Here is a 22,337-nt window from a genome sequence, read left to right as displayed (position 1 = left end):
TTCTCTGTTCTTAGTGATCTTAAGATTTTTATTGAACTGGTAATAAATTAAGGATTATAATGCACTTTCCTGATTTAAAGCATTCAGGAATAACATTGTAGAAGCATAAGGTTTTGTGCTATCTCAAAATAAATTGGTAACACTAGATTCAGCAATTCCTCTGAAAGAAAGTAAACTTTACCTGAATCTTGTAGGTAGCTATAGTCATAGCCCAGATCTTTGGATGAAATAAAGAAATCACCGTTTCTGTACAGTGGTATAAAAGGAACCATATAGGATTCCCGGTTATGTCCAATGGGTGCATTGGCTTCTGGATAAACTTCTTGAAGAGGATGGTGCCTTCGGAGCCACTGCTCAAAAATACTGCAGAGGAAAGGGTTATTCAGACTAAGAAACATATTGTGTATAAAAGACATATTTGAAAATTTTTAAAGTAAAGTAAGGCATATATTAAAATCTGGAGACATGGAAAGATATCTAATCTTTATACTTCAAAAATATTTCATAAAGTATCAGTTTATTCTTTCAGGCCTTGAAGAAGTTCACTCATTTAAAATAAATATTGAGGCTAGCTTTGAAACAATAATTTCTTAGGAGGTGAATAAAACTTACACATTGAGTTTTGAACCTTCAGAATGCTGCAAAATAAAGGTAACCATTGGTTGAGTAACAATCATAGTTACAAATTAAATATATTGCTTGTCCCAAAGAAAGACCAGAGAAAGAATATATAAAACCAAATTGGAAACAGTGCTGGAATTTGGTCACTTTTTTGTTTCTGGTGGGAGGCTTTCAACGATTTAAACATCCATGTTGTGATAGGTGAAGTGTGGGCTTAATGAGTCTTGATGGGAGACAGAGCTTACCTCCAATGATAATGGTTTAAATACTTGTACTTTGTTTCCCGGCTTTTTCTAAAGTTAGAGTATGACCATATGATAAATATTCTGCCAATCAGACATACTCATTCATGACTTTGAAACAGGAGATAGTAACACAAAGAAGCAGGGACAATCGGAAACCATCCTAGAAATGGGCAGTGGCAGTTGATACAACAATATTTAGTTTTCAGGGGCAGCAAAGCCAGATGTACCAGCAAAGGAATCCATTGCCCAAGAAGTGCCCTGTGTTCTATAGCATGGTTTTGGCAGCTGTCTTAGGTGATGCCCTTCTTGCTTATTCTCACCTGTTTCTGAATCTGATGCTCCATGATTTTGTGAGCTACCCAATAGCCTCTCAGCAAATTCTTTTCCTACTTAAATCAGGCAGAGTTAGTTTCTGCTTCACATAACTAAAAGCTTTGACTAGAACAAAAACTAAAAAGTTAAAGGATTGAAAAACTCCAGTAAGAATGGAGTAGAAACTCACGTTGTAGGATAATTTATAGGGGACCATTAACAATATGACAAAGAGAATGGCCTTGCATTGTCGAGTCCTGTGACGTACAAGAAGGAACACAAGAACTGGAGTTGGGGAACTCTCCTTGAGGCCTAGCTCTGTGTTTTCATCTGACTGTCTGACTCTAAGCAAATCATTGAACTTGGAGACTTAGCCTCCTCATCCCTAAAATAAGAGTAATAATATCTGTCCTACCTGTTTCCAATATGATAGTTTTTGTGAAAGTACTAAGTAAGTAAGCTATCGTTACTTAGCTGTACATTTTAAGCTAGCAGGTCAAAGGTCGGTACATGGTACAAAAGGTGGTATTGAAAAAGAAGTGATAATGCTTCAGATAAATTGAATACAATTTTAGAAAACCATTTTCAATATTTTGAAGCACAAAAACAAAGAGGACAAGGAAGCCAAATGGAAGAAATGGTGATCATTTTTTCCATGACGGAAAACAATTTTGTTTATTAGAGGATCTGAACTTGAAACACTACTTGTCGTCAAAGTTGGTTTTCAGTTGTGAATTTAGTGAGTAATTGGCAGTCCACTGAAAAACACTAAAAATCTGGTTCATGCATACCAAATACTTTCTAAATTAGTGCAATTATTAAATGAATATTTACTGAGTATCTACTGTAGGTCAACCTACACATAGACCTGTGTAAAAATCTGAGTTCTATAGGTTACGACAAGGAAGATTTGTAAAATTTTATAATCTGTTTGATCTTCTTTATTCTACAAAATGTGAGTTATGTTTATGCCATGAAGGTAATGTGAGCATTAATTAAAATAACACAAAATACACAGTTAAGTGCTTGCCAAATGGTAAGTAAAAGCTATTATCTTTCTCACAGCTCCTCTCTCCTCTTCTTCCCCCTCCTCAGTATTATGACTATACTGGAAACACTTTAAAATTGATGAGATATAGCATAAGCTGTAATAGAAATGCCAAAACCATGTATATGTGAGCAGTGCCTTTGGTGATGTTTATTTTTCTGATAGGCAAAAATGAGAAATTAGAAGATTTAAGATTAGTTTTTCTGTGCTTCACTTTCCTCAACACAAGAAATTAGAAACTGGCTTAACAAATAAACCCCAATTTCGTTAAAGTCCTATGATTTTATAAACTAGTCCTTTTGTTTTAACTTCTATGGTTTTCTTCTCTTCACAAAAGCAGTACTTTTTTGTTATATAAAAAAGAGAAAATATAAACAAAAAGGAAATCATATTACAAATAATTTTTAGCAGACATTTGTACTAAACTATGTATTTTCAATTGATAAATTAATTTTTTGAAATGAGAAGGAGGCTGTCTGATAATCCCTCCACCACCCCTGTCAAACTTCGACTAATTTTGGAATAGCCTGATATGCAATGAGCCACTAGATAAGGGCTTGAGGCAAAAATTGTACCTTTTGCCAATTGAGAAAAATTACTATTATAGTTCAATTTATAAATAATCTTGTTTCTGCCATGAAATAAAAATTATTTACCTAAGTAGGGCAAGGACATCAATTCTCAGAACCAAAAGATTCAATGGATGAAACCATTAATGTGCTCACCCACCTCATCAACCTTTTCAAATGAAGGTATTAATCTTGATTAAGTTCTTCACCAGTGACTCTCAACTTCAGTTAATTTCACCAAACCATGTCTAGAATAGCTCACATGGGAATACTAATGTTTAACTTAGATAATTACATTGACATTTAGGGAGGAGGGGGTAGTCATCATTTTAGCAAAACTTAATTTGAACTGAATCTAGATAGTTTTCTGAACATCTGAGCAACAGTGAAATTCACAACAGAAAAATTAGAAAAATGTAAAGATGACCACAGATGGAAATATGGAAAGATATGTTTTTTAAATGAAAGCTGGCATGGGAACTGTGATTTCAGGTCCGTAAAGACTCTGGTCACTCTTATCCTTAAAATAAGGAAAAAATAGACAAACTAATAATCAACAAATTTTCTTGGACCCATGAGAGAATTGAAGTTGTGGGTCAAACTGCCATACTCAAAAGTGGAGAGATGGGTTCATCCAGAGGCACATAGCTGAGATCTGCTTACCAGGGGCAGGAGCAGCTGGATTCCTAAAGTGGTAGAAACGCTGAAACACTTCCATGAATGACTGGAGACTGAGTCTAGACTAGTGATGATAGTGGGAAATTCCTGGGTGCTGTTGTCTTAAGGGAACTTTCACATGTTTGGGGCTTTACCTTCAGGAACTCCACCAGGTTTTCATGGTGAAGACCTCAGAAAGATACTCTCCTTATTCTATCACAGAGAGAAGGAGAGTGACCATTGTGAAATATGCCAAGGACATTATCCATATCAAAGCCCTATGATCCAGGGGAAATGGTTAGAGCCTTATCCCAGTTTCAGGAAGAGAATTCCTTTCAGTCCAGCCTCTTTCAGTTTTCCTGTCTCACCTAAGGGGAAGTAAATATAAGCCACAAGTGTCAGAGTTTCAAGGCAATAAATAGAAATACTGCAGCCAGGGAAGCAAATAGAGGGGCAGAGGGAAAAGAAGAAAAAGCTGTATTGTGAAGCCCCAATGCACTGGTCTACTAAAGGACTAAGATTTAATTAGAATATTTTGAACACTCTCCCTCCCTCATACTTTACCACCATCCAACAAAGCTTCAGTATAACAACAGTGGATTGCAGCTAAAAGAGCTGAAATACATAAACTATCTCTAAGGAAGAGTATGTAGGGGAACCTAAAACCAAGAATAGAGACAAAAACAAATACACTAGAGAAACTTGAGGCCTCTGATCTCAAAACCATAACAACTATGACAAACATTTAATCATTGTCCGACTCCTTGCCGGAATATCATAAATTTGTACACTAAAAGACCATTTACCTCAGTTTATCTTACCTAATAAAACCTATATGGCTTTTAATAAAAAATTACAAGGCATGGCAACAGAGAAGAAAAAAAATCTGAAGAGACAAAGCAATCATTAGAACCCAACTCAGATATGATATAGATTTTGGAACAATGAGACATGGAATCTGAAATAATTGTGAATAATATAAATTTTAAATAACTATACATAATATAAAATTAATACATTAGAATAACATTTCTAATAAAAAGGTAAATAATACACCAAAAAACCCATGAATAATGTAAGCAGAAAGATGGGAACTCTAAGAAAAAATCGAAAGAAAGGCTAGAAATCAAAAACACTCCAACGGTGTTGCATATATCACTAGCGTTGATATGGTCAAGAAAAGAATCAGTGAACTTGAGGCTAGGTTAGCAGAAACTTCCCAAACTGAAATGCAAAGAGAAATAATAAAAAATAATTAAGAATTGTGGGATAATTTCCAAAAAATGTAACATATGCATAATTGGAATTCCAAAAGAAGAAAAAGTAGGCAGAACAGAAGAAATATTCTCCAATAAAGAGAACTGTGGCTCCTTGAAGAAACTGCAGCCTCTAGGGCTGGAATAAGAAACATATAAGATGAATGCTGAGCATCTTGCAGTGCCATAAAGTAAGGATATGTTCAAAGAAACCACAGCCAAGAGGAGTCAACTGAAATCATTCCTAAAGGCTAAAACTGGAAGAGTTTGAGCCACAAAATAAAGCCATATAAAATAAATATAGAGGAGTCTATACAGATATAATCTATAAATATATAAGTTAATAAATGGAGAGAAATATATAAATCTATCATGTAAAAGAATTCAAATAATTATGTAGATACTCTGCCCTGAAGGTACTATATGTAACTCCCCACTCACTAAGTATGGGATGCACACAGTGACTTCTTTTCTAAGAGTACAGTATCAAAACATAGTGAAATCATTTAACAGTTTGAGAAAGTTGACCAACACTACCTCTGACAGGTAATCAAGGTTAACATTCACAATGGTAAGTTATGTTAATAGTGTGGCCCTTGTGGGGTGATAGAGGTGTGATAATTTCTCTCTACTCATCGTAAGGGTCATGGCCAACACTCCTATAACAAAAGACAGATTAACAAGAGAAAAGCATAATAATTTAATCAAAGTTTTATATGACATGGGAGACTTCAGACAAAAGAGACAAAGACCCAGGGAAAATTGTCTATTTTTATGCTTAGATTTTATGCTTATGGCCAGTGATGCAGAAATTTGACAGGACAAAAGAGTATGATCTAATGGTAATAGACTGAGAGAAACAATCCAGTGAGACCTATCTGTTTGTATTCTTTTTGACCTCTCTGTGCAGCAGTCCCTCCTCCTACATATAGGGCAGGACCTCAGAAATGAAGGTTTTATGATCTACTATCAAACAACATAGGTCAAAGTATTTCTTTATGGCCAGTTGCTACACAGAAAGATGAGAGAAGATGATAGTAATATTTTTAGGGTTTATGGCTTGTTTTGGAAAAGAAAGGTTCTAGTTTTCATGAACTTGGGGAAGAGGTTGTCTAGTTTCTATGGTTTCATTCCCAGGAGAAAGAAGGGACAGAGACTTTGCTTCTGAGGCCTTCCAATCTCCTTTACTTCAAAATACTCAGCATCCCAAGGCACCATACTTTGGGGTACATTTTGAGTCCTTATACACCTATGATATGATGTGAAGAGAACAGTGCTTTACCTCTATGGTTGTCAATCTCAAAACACATATCCCAGTTTAATCATGAGAAAAATATCAGACAAATATCAAATGTGGGACATTTTACAAAATACCTGAGCAGTACTCCTCAAAGTTGTGAAGGTCATCAAAAAACAAGGAAAGTCCGAAAAACTCTCATAGGCAAGAGGAACCTAAGGAGACAGGATGATTAAATATAATGTAGTATCCTGGGTGGGATCCTGGAGCAGAAGAAGATATTAGGTAACTACTAAGTAATCTAACTAAAGTATTGATCAGAAGTATGCAACAAATTCAAGGAACCAAAAATTGACCAATATGTCTATGGGGATCAAGGAGCAAATAGCTCCAGATGAGGCTAGGAAGGTGAACTGAGGCCAAATCATGAAGGGTAGCAGAGGCCATGTTAGGGAAATTTGTGTTTTTTTCGTAAGAGTGGTAAAAAATCACTGTTTGTATCTGGGATGGTGAATGATAACATGAACAGTTTATCATTGGTAAAAGACCAGACAGATTTCATTGCAAAGAAGGGACTGAGGAAGAGTAGGAGTTGGTGGATATGCAGGCATCAAGCGAGATAAATCAGTGAGAAAATTATGTCCAGGAAAAAAGATGACATCCAGAAGTCCAAGCAGTACAACTGAGAGGCCAGGTGCCACAGAAAATGCCTGATTTTCTGGCTTATGCTACTGAGCAAAGTGTTTGTATTACCAGATATATAAATCCCTGAAGAAGTGGAATATTAGGGGAGAATGTTAATGTCATGATTCTAGATGTGCTGTGCTGCAAGATGTTTTTGAGACATTTCAGTGGGGACGTCAGGTCATTAGCTAGATATCTGGGTCTGGATTTCAGAGTAAGATTAACTTTGGAAGCACAAATGGAGAACTCACCAACCTCTAGCTAATAACTGAAGCCATGGGAATAATGAGATAATGAAAATACAAGAGAATCTGGAGTTATTTTTCTTAGATGTCATCTTTCTGAAAGGCCAGGACAGATGATGTGACAATCACACTGTCTTTGAGAACTACAGCTTGAGATGCCTCCAGCCACTCAAATTTCTAGTCACTCAAAATTTATTGAATTGTAGTTGTATAATAGCAAGGCCAGTGCATTCCTATATTTTTTTTTGTTCTTTTTTTGTTTGTTTGTTTCTTCATGTAGTACTTGTTTTGAAGCAGTTACTTGTTAAAACAAATTTGTAATTTTTAAATGATAATAAACATTTCCATTTAAACTTAATCCAAGGCCTCAGTGTGCTCATTTATAGAAAGCGGATGGTACTATCCATTTTAATGTAGTTATGAGAACAAAAATAAGATGAGGAAGTGAAATGTCGAGTAACAATACTTCTGGATAAAATGAGAAAATATAAATGATTGACTCAGTTCTGAAAAAGCAGTAGTTTGTTTTCTTCCCTTCCAAACCCCTCATTTTACAGAGGCAAAATAAAATTTCAATCCAAAGGTCACAGTTAACGGTACAACCAATATTGGAATCAAGGGGTCTTGGCTACCACTCTGTTACTAATAATAGTAAATACCCTGTTCTCTGTGTGTTTACACAGGATGACAGGGGTGTTTCTGCAGATGCGAGTATGCATATGCTTTTACCAAAGTCTGATGTGTAGATTTTCTCTCTCTTGGAAGATGCTCTGCTTGACCTTCATCTTGAAATGTAAGCTGTTTATCCAACAGACACCTGCATTAATTAGCATTAAACACCTTAAGTGTTCCTTTTCTCAGAGGACTCAGGATTCACACTCTTTATACTCAAGGAGTAGCAATGAATACATTGCAAGATCAGGAAAGGATATGTATTAGCATAACAAATACAACGAAGGAGATAACGTGAAATCATACTTAAAAAAAAGGGCAGAGAGAAAGTAGTGAACAAAGTTGGTAAGGGACTGAGTTAACATGAGAACCCAGTTCTTCTGGTTGACCTATCTGGGCTTGTTTCTCTGACACTCCCATGTTCCCTATCTAGGTTTCTGTTCTTTCCTTCCTTTCTCTCCATGAGGAGGTTTCTGTTACTTTCTGACTAAGCTTTAAGCAATGTAGATGGAGGAGAATTTGTCAACAGGGTGGGAAAGGTACAGAAAACAGATGCTAGATTATCCATTAAACACACTCCTTATTTCAGAAATTCAGGATCACAATTACTCTTTTTTCTTTCACTGTGAGGGAACAAATCCAAATAGAGGCAGAGCATTGTTGTTTTCAAAGCAGGCACAAGTACATTGGGGGAATATTAATGCAGCCAACTAGCTGAAGAATAGCAGCTTTTTATCTTTTGCTTTCTCAGGGCCATGCACACAGTAGGTGCCACCTATTTACCCAATAATCTTGAGTTTATAATCTAACCCAGAAGACAAATTTAGCGATAAAGCAATTCCTATAAAATAAACTCTTAATGTATTGTTAAATGAAGTTTAGCTGAAAACTGTCTCCTACATATTTTAAGTTCAGCCTAAAGGTTTCTCTGTACATTGTGAACTATAATCTAAATGGACTTGTAAACAGACTATAGTCTATTCTTTCACCAATTACCGAGTTTTGTGTAATCAAAGGCTGCCAGCTGTTCAAAGCGTGTTCAAATAAGTCAAACACCAAACTATAACCAATCTGTTTCTGTACCTCACTTTCATTTTTTTAATATTATTTTTCTTTTTCTGCACATAAATCTTCTTCCACCATGTGGCTATGCTAGAGAATCTGAGCCTACTCTAGCTCAGGAAGCTACCTGATTTATGAATTGTTCTTTGCTCAATTAAACTCTTTTGAATTTAATTTGGCTAAAGTTTTCCTTTGAACGATATCTTGCTTACTATTTTATTGCTTCCATTTTACAGAAGAAAAAATTAAGTCAGAGTCTAAGAATTTGCCAATAGTAACTCAGCTAGAAAGCAGTAGGAAATCTGGGGTTCCATTTTATATTCCTGTGACTTTTATTATAACACCCAGCTGGCAGAGCTAGGACCAGAATCATGGTGCTCTGTTCCAAGTTTAATGCTTTTCCACTAACATGCAAAAAATTAGTAACTGGGAATTAAAACAGAAAGGTGGACAAGGCTTTCATGTTTTCTTCCAAGCATTAGCAGGCCTTTCAAAGCTATACACAGAAGTGAGAACTAGGCATCTTCTGATTTCACCTCACGTGACAAACAGACATTTGATTACAAAATCTCTCAGAGTATGTAAGAAAGGGTGACAGCATAGTTGTGAAACACTAACATCAGTAGTCTAAAGACATATGATTTATCCTTGTGGAATTGAAACCCTTTTTTATTCACAGGCCATGAGGACCTGTAGACCAGCACTGGCTTAGTAGGGCATGAGGTGGCAACAGATAAGTAGGTCAAAGAGAATGCCATGGACATGAGATTCTGGATCTGGGCCTAGACGTATCCATGATGACTAGCTTAGAATACCCTCCCAAAGAGGGCCACAGAGTACTTGGGAGGTGACTTTAAGAGTGCTGAAAGGGACCTAAACAGCTCATATCACAACAGGCAGTGAAAGTGAAGGGAGTTGGGGAAAGCAGTACAATATATCTTGTTATGAGCATGGGAAGAACCTGCCAGATGAACATACAAGAAGGGAAAGTCCAATTTCCACAATCACAAAGGCTTCTACAAGGCATCCTAACTTTACCCCTGGGATGTGGGAGCACGAAGAGAAGCCAGAAATACAAAACCTCCTCCTAAGAAACCTTGTTTCAAATTCCTGTTATTGGTTTTTGTGAGGCGAGAGGAGATAATCTCTGGAAGTTTCAGTTTGCTTTTCTGTAAAATATGGATAATAACAAACTGTAAAGAGCTGTGAGACATAAACGAGATGAGGTGTACAGTACACCAAGGACAGTGCCTAACATGCAGTGAGATTAGTTGTGGTCATTATACTTGCACAGAGAAGAAACCATTAGTTCTACAGCTTAATACAGGAGTCAATTTAATTTCCTCAGACAAGACATTTTATATATTTGCTATTCGGTCTCCCATCCAAGTACTAACGAGGCTAGACCCTGCTTAGCTTTCAAGAAATTGGTATGCCCATGGTATAGACATAGGCACATTTTTGCTATTTGTGAATTATGGTTTACCACAAACAAAAGAGATATCCTAAAAATTCAATAGGTCTGTGAATTTTGTTTCTTATTTTAAAATATAAACAGAGAATCATACAATATAAAGGCTAGCCTCACAGATTCTGGAGTTAGATGATTGTGATACTTAGTAATTCTGCAAACTGGGGCAAGCTACTTAACTTCATGTACTCCACTCTTCTTTTCAGTGAAGTGGGGATTATAACATATTATGAGCTAAACTGTATCCCTGTAAAATTCAAATGTTTAAGTCCTAACTCCTAATACTTCAGAATGTTACTTTATTTGGATATAAGATCTTTAAAGAGATAATTAAGTTGAAATGAAATCATTAGCATCGACCAGAATCCAATATGAATGAAGTCCTTAGAAGAAGAGGAAATTTGAGCATGGGCAGGGACAGAGAAGACTATGTGAAGATGCAGGAAAAAAGATGGCCATCTACAAGTCAAGGGAAGAAGTCTTAAAATAAACCAACCCTAGTGACACCTTGATCTCAGACTTTAATTTTCCAGAACTGTAAGACAAAAAAAATTCTGTTGCTTAAGCTACCCAGTCTGTGGCACAGGTATATCACATTTTATTACAATTCAATTTATTGCTTTATGCAGATATTACATTGTTTACAAATTGAAGGTTTGTGGCAACCCCACACTGCAGAAGTCTCTCAGTGACGTTTTTCCAACAGCATGTGTTCACGTCATGTCTCTGTCACAGTTTGGTAATTCTCACAATATTTCAAACTTTTTCAATATTACTAAATCTCTTATTATGATCTGTGATCAGTGATTTTTGATGTCACTCTTGTAATTGTTTTGGGGTGCCACAAACCACATCTGTATAAGATGGTGAAGTTTTGTGTATGTTCTGACTGCTCCACCTGCCAGCCGTCCTCCTTCCCTCCCACCTCCATCGCCAACAGTCCTTCTCTCTCTCTTCAGGCCTCCCTGTTCTCTGACACGTAGAAATACTGAAATTAGGTCAATTAATAACCCTACTGTGGCCTATAAATGTTCAGTTGAAAGGAATAGTCACACATCTCTCACTTTAAATCAAGAGGTAGGAATAATTACCTAGAGGTAGGAATAATATTAGATAAATATTAGAGGTAAAAATAATAATGAGGAAAGCATGTTCAAAGCCAACATAGACCAAAAGCTAGGCCTTTTATATGAAATGTAGTCAAGCTGTAAATGCAAAAGAAAAATTCTTGAAGGAAATCAAAAGTGCTACTCGTGAACACATAAATGATAAGAAAGTAAAACAGTCTTATTGCTGATATGGAGAAAGTTTTAGTGGTTTGGATAGAAGATCAAACCAGCTACAACCTTCTGTTAAGCTAAAGCCTAATCCAGAGCAAGGTCCCAGCTCTCTTCAATTCTGTGAGTCCTGAGAGCAGTGAGGAAGTTGAAGAAGAAGAGTTTGAAGCTGGCAGTGGTTCAAGAGATTTAAGAAAAGAGCCCATTTTCATAAAACGAAAGTGCCAGGTGAAGCAATAAGTTCTGATAGAAAAGCTGCGGCAAATTAACCAGAAAATCTTGCTAAGATAATAGATGAAAGTGACTACACTAAACAACCAATTTTCAAGGTAGACAAATTGGCTTCTATTGGAAGATGCCATGTAGGACTTTCTTTGCTAGAGAGAAGTCAATGCCTGGTTTTAAAGCTTCAAAGAATAGGCGAACTCTCTTGTTAGGAGCTAAAGCAGCTGGTGAGTTTAAGTTGAAACCAGTGCTTATTTAGTTGAAGACATTCCAAAAGTCCTAAGGCCATCAAAAATATTAAATTTAACTCTGCCTGTGCTCTTTAAATAGAAAAAGGTTTAGATGACAGCATATCTGTTTATACCATGATATACTGAATATTTCAAGTCCATTGTTGAGACTTACTTCTTAAAAAAAAAGATTTCATTCAAAATATTACTGCACGTTGACAAGGTCACCCAAGAGCACTGATGGAGATATACAAGGGGATGAATATTGCTTTCATTCCTACCTACACAACATCCATTTGGCTGCCCATGGATTAAGGAGTAATTTTGACTTTCAGTTGTTATTATTTAAGAAATACATTCTGTAGCTGACATACAGTGATTCCTCTGATGAATTTGTGCAAAATTAATAGAAAATCTTTTGGAAGGGATTAACTATTTAGATACAATCAAAAACATTATTTTTCATGGGAGGTAGTCAAAATATCAACATTATCAGAAGTGTGGAAGAAGTTGAATACAAACCACATGGATGACTTAGAGGGGGTTCAAGACTTCAATGGAGAAAGTTATTGCAGATGTGGGGGAAATTGCAAGAGAACTAGAATACAAGTGGAGCCTGAAGATAGAAACAAATTATTCAATCACATAATAAAATTTGAATGAATGAGGTGTTACATCTTATGGATGAGCAAAGAAAATGGTTTCTTGAGATGAGATTTATTTCTGGTGAAGATGCTCTGAACACTGTTGAAATGACAACAAAGTACTTAGAATATTCTATAAACTTATTTAATAAAGCTCCAGCAGGGTTTGAGAGGATTGACTCCATATTTGCAAGAAGTTCTACTGTGGGCAAAATGCTATCAAATAGCATCACATGCTACAAGAATACATTTTTTTGAAAGGAAGAGTCAATCAATGTAGCAAACTCTATTTTTTTTTCTTGTTTTAAGAAATTGTTGCATCTACTCCAAACTTTAACAGCCATCACCCTGATCTGTCAGCAACCATCAACCTGCTAGACCTACCAGAGGTCTGACCTACCAGAGAAAAGATCACAACTTGCTGAAGGTTCAGAATATTCTTAGCATTTTTTAGCATAAAGTATTTTTAATGTAAAGTATATACATTTTATTCTTAGGCGTAATGTTATTGCACCATAAACAAACTACAATATAGTGTAAATATAACTTTTTATATGCACTGGGAAATCAAAATATTAATGTGACTAACTTTATTAGAATGTTTGTTTTATTGTCATGGTCTGAAGCCAAACCTTCCATATCTTAGAGTTATGCTTGCACTGTATTATGGAAGCCCTAAGAAACAAATAGGTGATATTACTTACTACAAGGTATTATTTTTAGCATTAACTGAATTAATATATGTAAAATCAATTACAGTAATGTGTAGCGCAGAGAAGGGCCCTTCATGCCTTGGGAAACAAGAGAAAGAGGAGATAGTATCAGCTTGGATGAGGGATGAGTGGTGTCGGTCAAGGTGCCCCTTCGGTGACGCTTGAACTTAAGTTTTAAAAAATGAATAGTAGAGATCTGGGCAAAGTAATAAAAGGGGGAAAAAAAAAGCACTCTAGGAGTAGTAAAGCACAAGCATGAAGGAACAGAGGTATGCTTTTGGGACCCTGCAAGTAGATCAGATGGATTGAAAGGCAGGATATTATGTGGCTATCTGTGGGTTTATGTGGTTTAACCCAGATAATGTAGGTTTGCATGAAAGGTAATTAGTCAATATTAGTTTAAAAGCTGTGAGAAGCCATTGGAGGATTGTAAGCCATGAAGTGACATAATCGTGCCTAGTTAATGTACAATTCAATGGACCGACAGCTGAGTTTGGGGGCTCAAAGGGAGCAACGCAGTAGTAGATCCACAGCCTACTTCTACTGAGACCACTGGGAAAAACTTGGAAGCTCTATCTAGGTTTGAAATAACAGCGTCCCAGGAGCTCTATTTCCTCCTGGCTCCTGGCTAATGATGAAACACATTTGAGAGTATCTGGAAACTTTCACTGAAAAACAGCCCTTTTAAGAGAACTCGACACTCTAAGAGTAGAGATTGCCAGGAATAAATAGCTTCAAATGAAAATCCTGTTATACAGCTAATAAATTCAACTGGGGCCAATCTCAATTAATTTTAAGTGTATAGTCTAGAAGTTCTTAACTTAGTTGAGAAAAGGGGAAACAAACCCTTGGGGAATGAGTAAGGGAGTTAAAATCAGATTAAAATCACTTAAACTAATGATGAAACTTGGAGGAACTTAGTATAAGAACCAGAAAGTCCTAAAGAATTAAAAGTTTAAGAAAGAAAGGCAGTTTCAGTGTTTTTTTCTCTCCTTTCCCATAAACATTTAAGCATTTCATTAAGTAGCAGGCACCCTGCTATGAACTATTTAATGTGCACCCAGGATTGAGAGACACTGCATCAGACAGAAATTGCACTCAAATAAAATGAGCCAGGCTACACAAGGCACAGTAGTCAGGATGAATCTAGAAAAGGTCTCCTAAAGGGCCAGCCCCTCCAGACAATGCTGGGTGCAAATGAGAGGTCTGCTATTCACTTAGCTTTCAATAGGAATTACTGATGGACCCTCAAAGCCTCACCGCTCTTACCTCTGAAGTGGTGATAACAAAACTTACCTCTCTCCCTTCACTGAGTTGTCCATTTATTTATTCAATAAATATTCTATCATGTTAAGAATCATGACATGTCAGGCTCCAGTGATGTAGAAGCACAGTCCCTATCCTCACTGATCTCTCTCCATGTTGTGATAAATGCATACATATAGTGTTAAGGCAATGTAAATGATGCTTTTAAAGATGTGTATAAAGCCTGTGGGATTACAGCAGGAGCAGCTAACCAGATGGGGAAACGAGGAAGTGGTATTTAAATTGGATGAGTAAATTATGGGAAAGGTATCACATAGAATGTGTAGACCGACAGGGACCCTGGGCACTGATGTAATTGAAAAATAAAAGTGATCTGGTGTGGGATGCAATGTAGAGCAGTGCAGGATCTACAAGAAGTGAGCCCAGAAAGGTGGAGGTGGGTCACACTACGAAAGGCCTTATGCATATCAGGGTGGGGAGTCTGGGCTTGATCCCAAGGGTTAACTTGTACCTAAGTATTTTAGATAAGAAGTGACCATTCCTGGATTTTAATTTTGGAACTATAATTATAATGGATGTGTGTATTATATTAAATTATAATAAACCAAAATATAATACTTCTGTTTAGTGTAGATCATAGTATGCCAGGGGAGCGATAGTGACTAAGACAACTTCTACATATGACAAATAGCTATTACTTTTTTTTTTCTTTGCAATTCGGATATTAATTTATTACTTTTCTTTTTCTTTCTTTTTTATTATTATACTTTAAGTTCTAGGGTACATGTACACAGCATGCAGGTTTGTTACATATGTATACATGTGCCGTGTTGATGTGCTGCACCCATTAATTCGTCATTTACATTAGGTATATCTCCTAATGCTATCCCTACCCCCTACCCCCACCCCACGACAGGCCCTGATGTGTGATGTTCCCCACCCTGTGTCCAAGTATTCTCATTGTTTAGTTGCCGCCTATGAGTGAGAACATGCTGTGTTTGGTTTTCTGTCCTTGTGATAATTTGCTCAGAATGATGGTTTCTAGCTTCATCCATGTCTCTACAAAGGACATGAACTCATCCTTTTTATGGCTGCATAGTATTCCATGGTGTTTATGTGCCACATTTTCTTAATTCAGTCTATCATTCATGGATATTTAGGTTGGTTCCAAGTCTTTGCTATTGTGAATAGTGCCACAATAAACATATGTGTGCATGTGTGTTTATAGAAGCATGGTATATAATCCTTTGGGTATATACCCAGTAATGGGATGGTGGGGTCAAACGGTATTTCTACTTCTAGATCCTTGAAGAATCGCCACACTGTCTTCCACAATGGTTGAACTAGTTTACAGTCCCACCAACAGTGTAAAAGCATTCCTATTTCTCCATATCCTCTCCAGCACCTGTTGTTTCCTGACTTTTTAATGATCACCATTCTAACTGGTGTGATATGGTATCGCATTGTGGTTTTGATTTGCATTTCTCTGATGACTAGTGATGATGAGCATTTTTTCATGTGTCTGTTGGCTGCATAAATGTCTTCTTTTGAGAAATGTCTGTTCATATCTTTGCCCACTTTTTGATTGGTTTGTTTGATTATTTTCTTGTAAATTTGTTTAAGTTCTTTGTAGATTCTGGGTATTAGCCCTTTGTCAGATGGGTAGATTGTAAAAATTTTCTCCCATTCTGTAGGTTGCCTGTTCACTCTGATGCTAGTTTCTTTTGCTGTGCAGAAGCTCTTTAGTTTAATTAGATCCCATTTTTCAATTTTGGCTTTTGTTGTCATTGCTTTTGGTGTTTTAGACATGAAGTCCTTGCCCATGCCTATGGCCTGAATGGTATTGCCTAGGTTTTTTTTCTAGGGTTTTTATGGTTTTAGGTCTAATATTTAAGTCTTTAATCCATCTTGAATTAATTTTTGTATAATGTGTAAGGAAGGGATCCAGTTTCAGCTTTCTACATATGGATAGCCAGTTTTCCCAGCACCATTTATTAAATAGGGAATCCTTTCCCTATTGTTTGTTTTTGTCAGGTTTGTCAAATATCAGATGGTTGCAGAAGTGTGGTATTATTTCCGAGGGCTCTGTTCTGTTCCATTGGTCTATATCTCTGTGTTGGTACCAGTACTATGCTGTTTTGGTTACTGTAGCCTTGTAATACAGTTTGAAGTCAGGTAGCGTGATGTCTCCAGCTTTGTTCTTTTGGCTTAGGAATGCCTTGGCAATGAGGGCTTTTTTTGGTTCCATATGAACTTTAAAGTAGTTTTTTCCAATTCTGTGAAGAAAGTCATAGTTAGCTTGATGGGGATGGCATTGAATCTATAAATTACCTTGGGCAGTATGGACATTTTCACAACATTGATTCCTCCTATCCATGAGCATGGAATGTTCTTCCATTTGTTTGTGTCCTCTTTTATTTCATTGAGTAGTGGTTTGTAGTTCTCCTTGAAGAGGTCCTTCACATTCCTTGTAAGTTGGATTCCTAGGTATTTTATTCTCTTTGAAGCAATTGTGAATGTGAGTTCACTCATGATTCGGCTCTCTGTTTGTCTGTTTTTGGAGTATAGGAATGCTTGTGATTTTTGCACGTTGATTTTGTATCCTGAGATTTTGCTGAAGTTACTTATCAGCTTAAGGAGATTTTGGGTTGAGATGATGGGGTTTTCTAAGTATACAATCATGCCATCTGCAAACAGGGACAATCTGAATTCCTCTTTTCCTAATTGAATACCCTTTATTTCTTTCTCTTGCCTGATTGCCCTGGCTAGAACTTCCAACACTATGTTGAAAAGGAGGGGTGAGAGAGGGCATCCCTGTCTTGTGCCAGTTTACAAAGGCAATGCTTCCAGTTTTTGCCCATTCAGTATGATATTGGCTGTGGGTTTGTCACAAATAGCTCTTATTATTTTGAGATATGTCCCATGAATACCTAGTTTATTGAGAGTTTTTAGCATGAATGGCTGTTGGATTTTGTCAAAGACCTTTTCTGCATCTATTGAGATAATCATGTGGTTTTTGTCTTTGGTTCTGTTTATATGCTGGATTACGTTTATGATTTGTGTATGTGGAACCAGCCTTGCATCCCAGGGATGAAGCCAACTTGATCGTGGTGGATAAGATTTTTGATGTGCTGCTGGATTCGGTTTGCCAGTATTTTATTGAGGATTTTTGCATCAATGTTCATCAGGGATATTAGTCTAAAATTCTCTTCCAGGCTTTGGTATCAGGATGATGTTGGCCTCATAAAACGAGTTAGGGAGGATTCCCTCTTTTTCTATTGATTGGAATAGTTTCAGAAGGAATGGTACCAGCTCCTCCTTGTACCTCTGGTAGAATTGGGCTGTGAATCCATCTGGTCCTGGACTTTTTTTGCTTGGTAGGCTATTAATTATTGCCTTAATTTCAGAACCTGTTATTGGTCTATTCAGTGATTCACTTTCTTCCTGGTTTAGTCTTGGGAGGGTGTATGTGTCCAGAAATTTATCCATGTCTTCTAGATTTTCTAGTTTATTTGCATAGAGGTGTTTATAATATTCTCTGATGGTAGTTTGTATTTCTGTGAAATCGGTGGTGATATCCCCTTTATCATTTTTTATTGCATCTATTTGATTCTTCTCTCTTTTCTTCTTTATTAGTCTTGCTAGTTGTCTATCAATTTTGTTGATCTTTTAAAAAAATCAGCTCCTGCATTCATTGATTTTTTGAAGGGGTGTTTGTGTTTCTATCTCCTTCATTTCTGCTCTGATCTTAGTTATTTCTTACCTTCTGCTAGCTAGCTTTTGAATGTGTTTGCTCTTGCTTCTCTAGTTCTTTTAATTGTGATGTTAGGGTGTCAATTTTAGATCTTTTCTCCTTTCTCTTGTGGGCATTTAGTGCTATAAATTTCCCTGTACACACTGCTTTAAATGTGTCCCAGAGATTCTGGTATGTTGTGTATTTGTTCTCATTGGTTTCAAAGAACATCTTTATTTCTGTCTTCATTTTGTTATGTACCCAGCAGTCATTCAGGAGCAGGTTGTTCAGTTTCCATGTAGTTGTGCTGTTTTGAGTGAGTTTCTTAATCCTGAGTTCTAATTTGACTGCACTGTGGTCTGAGAGACAGTTTGTTATAATTTCTGTTCTTTTACATTTGCTAAGGAGTGCTTTACTTCACTATGTGGTCAATTTTGGAATAAGTGTGATGTGGTACTGAGAAGGGTATATAGTCTGTTGATTTGGGGTGGAGAGTTCTGTAGATGTCTACTAGGTCCGCTTGGTACAGAGCTGTGTTCAATTCCTGGATAACCTTGTTAATTTTCTGTCTTGTTGATCTGTCTAATGTTGACAGTGGAGTGTTAAAGTCTCCCATTATTATTGTGTGGGAGTTTAAGTCTCTTTGTAGGTCTCTAAGGACTTGCTTTATAAATCTGGGTGCTCCCGTATTGGGTGCATATATATTTAGGATAGTTAGCTCTTCTTGTTGAATTGATCCCTTTGCCATTGTGTAATGGCCTTCTTTGTCTCTTTTGATCTTTGTTGATTTAAAGTCTGTTTTATCAGAGACTAGGATTGCAACTCCTGCTTTATTTTTGTTTTCCATTTGCTTGGTAGATCTTCCTCCATCCCTTTATTTTGAGCCTATATGTGTCTCTGAACATGAGATAGGTCTCCTGAATACAGCACACTGATGGGTCTTGACTCTTTATCCAATTTACCATCTGTGTCTTTTAATTGGAGCATTTAGCCCATTTACATTTAAGGTTAATATTGTTATGTGTGAATTTGATCCTGTGATTATGATATTAGCTGGTTGTTTTGCTCATTAGTTGATGCAGTTTCTTCCTAGCATTGATGATCTTTACAATTTGGCATGTTTTGCAGTGGCTGGTACTGGTTGTTCCTTTCCACGTTTAGTGCTTCCTTCAGGAACTCTTGTAAGGCAGGCCTGGTGGTGACAAAATCTCTCAGCATTTGTTTGTCTGTAAAGGATTTTATTTTTCCTTCACTTATGAAGCTTAGTTTGGCTATATATGAAATTCTTTTCTTTAAGAATGTTGAATGTTGGCCTCCACTCTCTTCTGGCTTGTAGAGTTTCTGCTGAGAGATCTGCTGTTCATCTGATGGGCTTCCCTTTGTGGGTAACCCGACCTTTCTCTCTGGCTGCCCTTAGCATTGTTTCCATCATTTCCACTTTGGTTATTCTGACAATTGTGTGTCTTGGAGTTGCTCTTCTCGAGGAGTATCTTTGTGGCATTCTCTGTAATTCCTGAATTTGAATGTTGGCCTGCCTCGCTAGGTCAGTGAAATTCTCCTGGATAATATCCTGAAGAGTGTTTTTCAACTTAGTTCCATTCTGCCCCATCACTTTCAGGTACACCAATCAGACATAGATTTGGTCTTTTCACATAGTCCCATATTTCTTGGAGGCTTTGTTCATTTCTTTTTACTCTTTTTTCTCTAAACTTCTCTTCTCACTTCATTTCATTCATTTGATCTTCAATCACTGATACCCTTCCTTCCACTTGACTGAATCAGCTACTGAAGCTTGTGCATGCATCACGTAGTTCTCATGCCATAGTTTTCAGCTCCCTCAGGTCATGTAAGGACTTCTCTACACTGTTTATTCTAGTTAGTCATTCATCTAATCTTTTTTCCAAGCTTTTAGCTTCTCTGTGATGGTTTCGAACATCCTCCTTTAGCTTGGAGAAGTTCGTTATTACCCATAGTCTGAAGCCTTCTTCTCTCAACTTGTCAAAGTCATTCTCCATCCAGCTTTGTTCCATTGCTGGCGACAAGTTGAATTCTTTTAGAGAAGAGGTGCTCTGATTTTTAGAATTTTCAGCTTTTCTGCTCTGGTTGCTCCCCATCTTTGTAGTTTTATCTACCTTTGGTCTTTGATGAAGGCAATGTATTGATGGGGTTTTGGTGTGGATATCCTTTCTGTTTGTTAATTTTCCTTCTGACAGTCAGGACCCTCAAATGCAGGTTGGTTGGAGTTTGCTGGAGGTCCACTGCAGACCCTGTTTGCTTGGGTATCACCAGCGGAGGCTGCAGAACAGCAAATATTGCAGAATGGCAGATGTTGCTGCCTGATCCTTTCTCTGGAAGCTTCATCTCAGAGGGGCACCTGGCTGTATGAGGTGTTAGTCGGCCCCTACTGGGAGGTGTCTCCCAGTTAGGCTACTTGGGGGTCAGGGACCCACTTGAGGAGGCAGTCTGTCCAATCTCATATCTCACACTCCGTGCTGGGAGAACCACTACTCTTTTCAAAGCTGTCAGACAGGGACATTTAAGTCTGCAGAAGTTTCTTCTGCCTTTTGTTCAGCTATGTCCTGCCTCCAGAGGTGGAGTCTATAGAGGCAGACAGGCCTCCTTGTGCTGCTGTTGACTCCACCCAGTTCAAGCTTTCCAGCAGCTTTGTTTACCTACTCAATCCTCAGCAATTGTGGACTCCCCTCCCCCAGCCTCACTGCCGCTTTGCAGTTTGATCTAGACTGCTGTGCTAGTGTAGTGAGCAAGGCTCCATGGGTGTGTGACCCTCTGAGCCAGGGGCCAGATATAATCTCCTGGTGTGCCCTTTGCTAAGGCCTTTGGAAAAGCACAGTATGAGGGTGGGAGTGTCCTGATTTTCTAGGTTCCATCTGTCATGGCTTCCCTTTGCTAGGAAAGGGAATTCCCCAACCCCTTGTGCTTCCCAGGTGAGGTGATGCCCTGCCCTGCTCCGTGGGCTGCACCCATTGTCTGCAAAGCCCCAATGAGATGAACCTGGTACCTCAGTTGGAAAAGCAGAAATCACCCCTCTTCTGTGTTGCTCATGTTGGGAACTGCAGACTGGAACTGTTCCTATTCAGCCATCTTGGAACCTCTCCCTATTACTTTTCTTAAGATGGCTATGTTGCCTCTCTTTCTTCCAAAATATCTCTTCATTTAACATAAATTATTATCCTACTATTCTTCACTAGAATGATGCTTCTGAGGCTCATAGAATAATAAAAAATGACTGATTGCTTCAGTAATAATTTCAATTTTTTGGATGACAGTCATGCATCCAGTGCTATGCTGAGAATTTTGATATATATCATATCTAGTTTTCCAACAAAACTGCAAGAATTGTATTAGTAATGGTAGCAGTAGTGATAGTTAGCTCATATAACACTGTATACCAGGTATTATGCAAAGTACTTCACATATAGGAACTCATTTGATCCTCAAAACAACCATATGAGGTATTTTATATTTGTATTTTACAGATGAGAAAACTGGAGGACAAAAGGCATATAAAACTTGCCTAAGGTTACACAGCCAGTAAGTGTAAGTGGCAGAATCAAGATTTGAAACTTGCAGTCTAAATATGATAAGTGTTCTTAGCCTTAATGAGGTATTGTTTTATAAAAGTACTCCCATTAAAATACACATAAAAATAGGCAAACAAACAAACAGTGAGGGTTTAGGCAACTTTCTTCTATTTAGTTAGTAAATGGAGCAGTAGGAATCAAATATGAGTCTTTTGTACTTGGCACTTTCCAGGACACCAAGTGCTTCCAATTGTGTATTCTGCACATACACACACACACACACACACACACACAGTAAGCCTACATGACTTGCCCATTTTCTAAGTTAAACAGGAAAAAGAAAAACATTGAAAAAGGTCTTTGAGTAGAAAACTATGTGACATTTTACATTAGAAATAAAAACTTCATCTTTTCACTGCTACATCCATAGAAAAGAGAATAGTGCCTGTACACATTTGGTACTCAATAAATATTTGACAAATAACTATCCGAGAGGGTTTTCAGAATGTATCCCCTGGGAATCAGGAGAATATATTATGTGTTTCTTCAAAACATATTCAGAAAATAGATACTTACAAGCTATTACCACAGGCAAGTACAGGAAATGTTTATAATAAAATGAGACATC

At 37.2% G+C, this 22,337-nt stretch overlaps 1 protein-coding gene across 1 annotated transcript in view; it reads right to left on the bottom strand.

Annotated features, from left to right (window-relative positions):
• The window catches only part of TYR (tyrosinase), a 117,849-nt gene that overhangs the window by 8,864 nt on the left and 86,648 nt on the right, over window positions 1-22,337 (bottom strand). The window contains exon 4 of the mRNA XM_008020465.3: window positions 182-363. Coding sequence (XP_008018656.2) covers window positions 182-363 — 182 coding nt within the window. The remainder of the gene's footprint in view (window positions 1-181; window positions 364-22,337) is intronic.

Source organism: Chlorocebus sabaeus, chromosome 1 (genome assembly GCF_047675955.1).
Source record: "Chlorocebus sabaeus isolate Y175 chromosome 1, mChlSab1.0.hap1, whole genome shotgun sequence".
In the NCBI taxonomy this organism is placed as follows: Eukaryota; Metazoa; Chordata; class Mammalia; order Primates; family Cercopithecidae; genus Chlorocebus; species Chlorocebus sabaeus.
The sequence above is the reverse complement of the archived record's forward strand: the minus strand, read 5'-3'. Positions and strand labels throughout refer to the sequence as shown.